Source organism: Charadrius vociferus, unplaced genomic scaffold, assembly GCF_000708025.1.
Source record: "Charadrius vociferus isolate BGI_N301 unplaced genomic scaffold, ASM70802v2 scaffold12, whole genome shotgun sequence".
Lineage (NCBI taxonomy): Eukaryota > Metazoa > Chordata > Aves > Charadriiformes > Charadriidae > Charadrius > Charadrius vociferus.
This window is the reverse complement of record NW_009647422.1, coordinates 1,481,474-1,488,624: the sequence shown is the minus strand read 5'-3', so window position 1 is coordinate 1,488,624 and position 7,151 is coordinate 1,481,474. Positions and strand designations below refer to the sequence as shown.

The window sequence follows — 7,151 nt, the reverse complement described above, 5'->3', positions numbered from 1 at the left end:
GCAAGAAGAAGGAAATGGAAGCCAAGTGCTTAAATGTATCTATACTTCTTATTCTTCATAAAAAGTAAAAATTGGGAGAATGGATGGTGTAAAAGCAGCTTCTGTGGTGGAGGGCAGACTTAACCTGGAAATAGTTGCCAGGAGAACAAGGATCTAACGGGATTCACTGCTGATAGTGCCAAGTGTAAGCAAGTTTTTCAGCAGACTGCGACTTCTCCACAGTGTGGGAAGATGTTGTGGGTTTAAATGCGAAGACTTTGCTGTGTTACCTGATCACTGCTGTGGATCCAAGCATTTAATAACCTGTTACACTTATAAACATGGAGAAACAAAAGAAATGCATTCTTTTGCAGGGCTTGTAAGGTTGTCTTGCTACAGAAGTTCTTGCTCTCATTTAGGAGGGTTACAAGAGCTCTGGTAAAAGGTTACAGTTCAACTCTGACTATTGCGTTTCAGATGAAGTGGAAGATAGAGGAAGCACAAGCAGCCGGACAAAGGAGAGCTTTACAGCCTCCCTCCCCTCCAGCCCAGTAAGAGCTGCTGCTGTGGGCTGGGGAGTGAGATTTCCTGCTGTGTGAGTGCTTTGGATAAATAGGGACTCTAGCAAAACTGTTTTTTCTACTTCCTAATTAACTTTCCTGTTTACACAGCTTTCCTATATTCAAGTGGGAGCTGAATATTCATGGTTGTGCTTCAGAAATATGAAGCAAATTGTGGAATAATAGAACTTTTAAACCTTCCGTTTGGTTTTGATCCCCAGGCTGCCTTGTCTGGCTTATAGAGGAGCTTAGTTTTAAAGTTTTGATCACGTTGAGCTTCAACCATATAAAATAAGTGAATCTTTGACTCTAGTTACTTCAAGTTGAAGTGGTCATTGATGTCATTCAGGAACTCTGGAGTGGACTCTGAACTTCGCTGCGGAGCTGCTTGTGTTAGGACATGTGACTTAGTTAATGTTACAGTGCTTAACTTTTGGGTTAAAAAAATGTATCCAGCAAAGATTCCTGAGGAGGGCAGAACTGCTTAGACCTTTCCCAGTGCTGAGTGAGGAAGCCCGACTTCATACATCCCTAGCACAGCGCTAAACAAGGCTGGACAAGATTTTTGTTCTGTGAAGTGCTTTTCAGTTCAAAGCTTGTTTTAATGGTCTTAAATAGGTATTCTGTAAAGTGTATTTCCAGTGAGAATTATGCTTCAAGCACACAGATTCATTATGAAGTACAGAATATTTTCAAGAGATGATTCAGACTTCATATTGCGTGTTAAATTGTGTGACTTGGTTTACAGGAAACCCATCCTTTGAGTGTTGCACATCTTGGCTGTGTGTGCTCTTAATGTCTTAAGCTTCTATTTTCAGTTGGGCTCAGTCTCTTTTTAAACTGACATCTGAGAGCTTCTAGACAAAGCAGCAGTAGAGGTGTGAATCGTCTCTCTGTAATGTCCTCACCTACACCCCACTGTAGGGCTTTTGGGCTGCTTTTTTCATGCCTTATGTGAGCAGAGTGATCGTTCTCTTGGTGATTTCAAAATCACTGTAAACTGTGGTGTAGTAAGTTTGGGAAGGGGGGGAAATTTGTGGAAGAAGTGGACAAGTTGTGGTGGGGTGGATCCTGTGCCAAGGGCACAGGGAGTGTCTGTGAGGGCTGGAGTGGAGAGGCAGTTTCTCCGGTTCCTAAACAGGAAGCTTCTGATGATGTTTTTAATCACTTCTGAGTGTCCAAGCAGAAGTGTTTGCAGTGAAGGAAGAAGCATTCATTTCTAAACCTGCCTCTTTTAATGTGGCTATTAATTTTCAATAGTTAAGTTTCAGTAAACGTGGATTTGCTTCCTAGAGAAGGTTTCCCTCCAATGTTGATGAAAGTAATACTGCTTTGTGTTTTTGTTGTGCTCACAGGCCATTTCCTCAGGGTTTAAGAGGAAGGAAACTGTTTCGAGTAGGAGAGAATCCAAGCTGTATTCTGAGTTTTTCGCACAAGAAGGACCAGCTATTGCTGTGCTAAGCAGCAAAGAGATGAGCACACGCTTAAAACTTTTTTTAACTGCAGGTCAATTAGAAAAAGTGTGGTTTATGGTGACACTTGAGGCTGCAGATAAATTATCCCATAACAATGGGGGAACAGAGTACCTGAAGTGGTCAGTTGTGTTGAAAGCAAACAGTGAATTTTTCAAAGCAAAGTTTGAGAACAGCATTTAATACTAAAATCTCTGAAAGAATATTTGAAAGATTTAAAGCACTCGGAGCCATGTCTTTTTACAACGAGTAAGTTTTGGCATATCTGTTCATCTTTGTATTGCTTGAGTGTGGGGAAGAATAATGTACGGTGGTCGCTGGGGATGTCTAAAGGATTTGTGTCATCTTATACTTTTTTTTTGGTGGTTGGTTATGCCCTGGTCAGAACACAGCCAGCCGTTGGTAACTCATGAGTGATACTGTGATCTTTTTCCTCTAGACTTCACTGGCCAGTGAGAACATATCTCAAGCATGGGAAATATTTTTGCTAACCTCTTCAAAGGCCTTTTTGGCAAAAAAGAAATGCGTATTCTAATGGTTGGTCTGGATGCTGCAGGGAAGACTACTATTTTGTACAAACTTAAACTTGGTGAAATAGTAACTACTATTCCTACTATAGGTAAGATTTTTACATTTATATAACTGCCTGCTTTGAGATTTGGGTCTTATTGTTTGCAGCAGTATCTTATCTCCGCTGCCGCTCTGTTGATTTAAGTGACTTAGTGCTTCACCCTGACTTGACTGTCAGAACAAACACTTGCTAAAACCATGGTATGAAGATGGCACAGCTGAATTTTCTGGCATGGGAGGAGATTACATGACTCTGTTTTTTCATTCCATTCTTTCTCTTCAGTCATTTGTGGAACAACCCTTTCCGGGCCACGAGAAGGGCAGTCTGCCCTCCAAAGTGTGTTCTGGCATCAAGTTGATTAGACTGAGAAATGGAGGGTGACTCCTATTTTTTTTTTTTTTTTTTTTTTTTTTTAAGAGGGTGACTGTCAGAACTGTGTGATCAGAGACATACCTTGTTTGCAGTCCTTAAAGCCCAGGATGTTTTTTTTTTTTTTTTTATGTAACTTAGTTTGCTCTGCATTTTTGTAGCTGCTCAGGTAGCAATCACAGCTGTTCATCAGTTTGGGGTGGGGGTGGGAGCAGGAGTTTGAGAGAACCCATGTTTGTCTGAGGGCTTTGGTGTAAGATGCTGCTTATTTAAAGTAGATGTAAATTTAAGGTAATGTTTCTAGTGATGGTGTTCTGTGTGTGACTTGGTAAATACAATAGGTCCAGGGCCAACTATCTTTAACTGAGATTTTTGCCACAATTTTTATTTCAGGTTTCAATGTGGAAACAGTAGAATACAAGAACATTAGCTTCACAGTCTGGGATGTAGGCGGCCAGGATAAGATCAGACCACTCTGGCGCCATTATTTCCAGAACACACAAGGTGAGTCTGAATGCTTAAATCACAGGTTTCCAGAACCTAAAAAGTTTTAACATCCTTACTAGGATAATCTTGCAGGGCAGGAGGGAATATTTATTATTGTAAAAGGGTGTGTTTGTGTGCTGCTCTGGCTCTTCTGTTAAGCTAGTGCAGGTTCAAAGAGAGATGGGAAGAAGTCTAGAAACCTGTCTTCCTTGTCCATCCGACTCAACATGCGTTCAGAGTTTTGCTTTTCTTCTCTAAGTGTCACAGCTCTCTGCCTCACTTCAAAGCAGAGGCTTTACTACAAGCTGTAACAGCCCCATGAACTGAGAGTTTGTCACTTCTTCCACTGCTGCGCTTTCATAATGTGCATGCGTTTGGGTCCTGTCACAGGATGTCAAGAGCTGCTACTCACTGGAAAATATCGAGTGGCTACATAGAAGCGCACAAGTTTCAAAAACGCAAATGCAAACTAACACCAGCTTTCAGCGAGAACAGGCTTTCTCTCAGATGTGAGATTGCAGTAATAAGAAAACTGTATTTTTCCGACATATACAGAATTGATTTGCATTATTTTCTCTTCAAAGCTTAGTTCTAACCTCCAGAAGTAGGTATCATTTGTAAATAACTTCTGGTGTATGCTTATTCTGATTGTTTGCTTATTTCTAGGTCTGATTTTTGTGGTTGACAGTAATGACAGAGAACGAGTGAACGAGGCCAGAGAAGAGCTTATGCGAATGTTGGCAGAAGATGAGCTTAGAGATGCTGTTTTATTAGTGTTTGCTAACAAACAGGTATGCCTGAGAAAGGTGTCTTTCTGTAAGAATACTTGAAAATGTACGACATACTTGAGTGCTGGGTCTTGAACTTGACTTTCATGTTTTCAGTGTAATAATCGATAAGCTGTCAGTAAATGTCCATTCAGTTTTGTTGAAGACAGCAAACCCGTAGATTAAATTACCCTGTTCTCATCTGAAAGGAGCATCCTTCTAAACAGTCTTGGTAATAGAAATGCTTGTATTTTCAGTTTTAGGGAAGAATTCTACCAGTTCTATTTTCAAGGTTGGCTTAGCTCAAGTACAGCACCTGCCCAAGCTTTCTTCCAACAGAGAGGAAGGCCAGACTGCCAAAATCTCCCTGAATTCTTCAGCTAGGGCGTTTGACGGCACTGGTGGTGGTGGTGGAAGCACTGGGCTGACTTTTAATGTACTTTTGTTGACCTGTGAGCTGTACAAAGCCAGCTGAGACTTCTGCCTTCTGTTGCTTGTAAAGGCCTTGGTAGCTTAAACCCAAATGTCAAGGGTCTTAAATATGACTAGTAAACTCGCAGAAAGAATAGCATCCCGCTTCATCATTGCACAGGCTGTGAAGGGTGAAGATGCCGTAAGTCTTTGTCTAGGAGCAGGAAAGGTGGGCTATAAACAGAAGCAGTACTAAGCTGAGCACTACTTCATGATAAAAGTTGATCTTAAATCATAACTGCAGTCACAGAAAACATTTTCTGAGTAGAAAGTTAATGAAACAGACCTTGAATTGTAAGCAGTTTTGGGTCGACACTGAGGGGCTTGCTGACTTGATCCAAATGTCAGCTGTCTCGCTTCTGTTTTCTGAAGAGAAATATTCCGTAATGCTGCCAGCAATGCTTTTGATCATGGTCTTGAACCTTTGAGACTTTTTGTCAGTATAGGGGAAGTAGTGTGAATATAGAAGTAATCCACTGTGTTTTTCTGAAAGAGAAGCTGTAAGAGCTCTTAACTTTCTTTTAATGGCTTTAAAGCTGATGATCAAAGATGGTTTAGGCAGGCGGGCATTTCTTCTCAGCGAGTAGGGGAGAAAATGACTCTTCTTCCTTTCCTCAGGACCTGCCGAACGCGATGAATGCAGCAGAAATCACAGACAAACTTGGACTGCATTCTCTTCGTCACAGGAACTGGTATATCCAGGCAACCTGTGCCACTAGTGGAGACGGTCTCTATGAAGGACTGGACTGGTTGTCCAATCAGCTCCGAAACCAGAAATGAAACCATAAACCTTCCTCTTCCCTCTTTTTCCACCCCTCCCTCTTATTTCCTCCTATTCGCCCTTCGCTTTACTCTAATGTGGCAAACTGTGCTACTTTGTGGTATTGAGTGCCGGAAGCTGTTTTCATTTCTTTTGTCACAGTATATATTGCATCATGCTGTAAATGTGGCAAATACAAGCCTGAAAACAGTTAGGTTTCTTATTTAATGTAAATAGTTTTTGTTTCCAATGAGGCAGTTTCTGGTACTCCTATGCAATATTACTCAGCTTTTTTTATTGTAAAGAATCAACTCACTGTTTAGTACTTGGAAGGGATTTAAATGGGTTAACATAAGGGTTGCCAGTGGTCCGTGTGCAGTAGAGCTGAATACTATCTCGGCTGGGTTGTGAGATCTGTGAGATCCACTTTGGTGGTTGGTTTTTAACCTGAATTCTGTATTTTTTTAAATAGTCAAGGAAAAGTAAAAACACTTCAACGTACAAACATTTGACATAGCTTCTGCTGTTCGAGCTCTGATGTGGTGGCTCTGGATTCTTTTGAAACGGTGAAGCGATGCTCGACACCCAATTAGCTTCATCCGGTTAAAGAACAGATCATAGTTGACAGATCTGTGGCTCTTTCTGTAGCTCATAGTACGTGCTCATATTTATTCATATTCGTTAAAAGATTTGTTGGACCTGGTTTAGCTGAGCTTGCAGACTCATGCTAAACATCTGACTTTTGGTTCAGGTGAGACTTACTGCTTCCATTGAACTTGCATAATTTCCAGAAGTCAACATTTTTAGCCTGTCGTATTTGTCAAAAGTGTTTTGTACTTTTCTTGTGTGTAAACCACTCCAGAAGGCAAACCTTTCCACAGAAAGCACAGCCTGTACTAGTCCTAAGCTCTATAGGCAGAAAGTACTGTACTTAACGTAAGAATTGCCATGAAAAACACCAAACATCTATGTATAGTGTCTAGGAAAAAAAAAAAAGCATGAGAGTTTGGAGAGTCATTCCACTCTAGAAGTATTCAATCCCATTTTGGAACAATCCCATATCTGTATATGTGTGAAAACCCTTGGCATCCCTCATACTGCAAGGTTCAGATTTGCCATCAGAAAAAAAAAAAAGACCTCTTTACTTTTCTTTTGTATTTTGATAAACACTGAAGAAGCTGGAGCTGTTAAACTTTAACTTGAGGAACTATCAGAACTGGTTTATTTAGCGTTGTGGAAACCTTTATTGCTTTCAATACACAATTAGTAATCAAACTGTTTTGTATACTTGTTTTCAGTTTTCATTTCGACAAACAAGCACTGTAATTAAAGCTATTAGAATAAAATCTCTTAACTATTTCATGTTTTTTATGCCTTGCTGTTCATTTGATCATCTTGGCAGAATCATAATGAAATACTTGTTGAATAAAAAGTTTCATGAAACTTGCACTGGTATCATGTTGGTTTGTATCCTCTTTGTACGGTACCGTGTGCTAGATGAACGCAAATCCAAACCGGCCTTTTGCCACATCACAATTTGCATCAAAATTTCGGGACAGTTCTCATATTGTCTAAATCGTGTGTCCTTCTAGTTGGACTCCTGCAGGTGCAGTTCTTGGGTCCCTTTGGCTTCTCTTGGAGTTCCCTTCATTGCCCTAAGGGCTTCTGTTGAGCTTTTTGAGTAGCCCCGTCCCGCAACAGATTGTTCTTCCTGCT

At 40.6% G+C, this 7,151-nt stretch overlaps 1 protein-coding gene across 1 annotated transcript; it reads left to right on the top strand.

Annotated features, from left to right (window-relative positions):
• Window positions 1–2,448: 2,448 nt before the first annotated feature.
• Window positions 2,449–6,881, top strand: ARF1 (ADP-ribosylation factor 1). Its single transcript, XM_009880502.1, has 4 exons — window positions 2,449–2,630; window positions 3,345–3,455; window positions 4,104–4,228; window positions 5,294–6,881. Exons 1-4 carry the CDS (start codon window positions 2,483–2,485, stop codon window positions 5,453–5,455), a joined length of 546 nt encoding a protein of 181 aa, XP_009878804.1. The 5' UTR covers window positions 2,449–2,482; the 3' UTR covers window positions 5,456–6,881.
• The last annotated feature ends 270 nt before the right edge of the window (window positions 6,882–7,151 follow it).

What these genes read in the sequence shown, in the direction of transcription:
- ARF1 (XM_009880502.1), top strand. Translation starts at nt 2,483, where the DNA reads ATGGGAAATATTTTTGCTAACCTCTTCAAAGGCCTTTTTGGCAAAAAA. An exon ending in AACTACTATTCCTACTATAG is followed by an intron (nt 2,631 to 3,344) that starts GTAAGATTTTTA and finishes TTTTTATTTCAG; the next exon opens with GTTTCAATGTGGAAACAGTA. An exon ending in TAGTGTTTGCTAACAAACAG is followed by an intron (nt 4,229 to 5,293) that starts GTATGCCTGAGA and finishes TCCTTTCCTCAG; the next exon opens with GACCTGCCGAACGCGATGAA.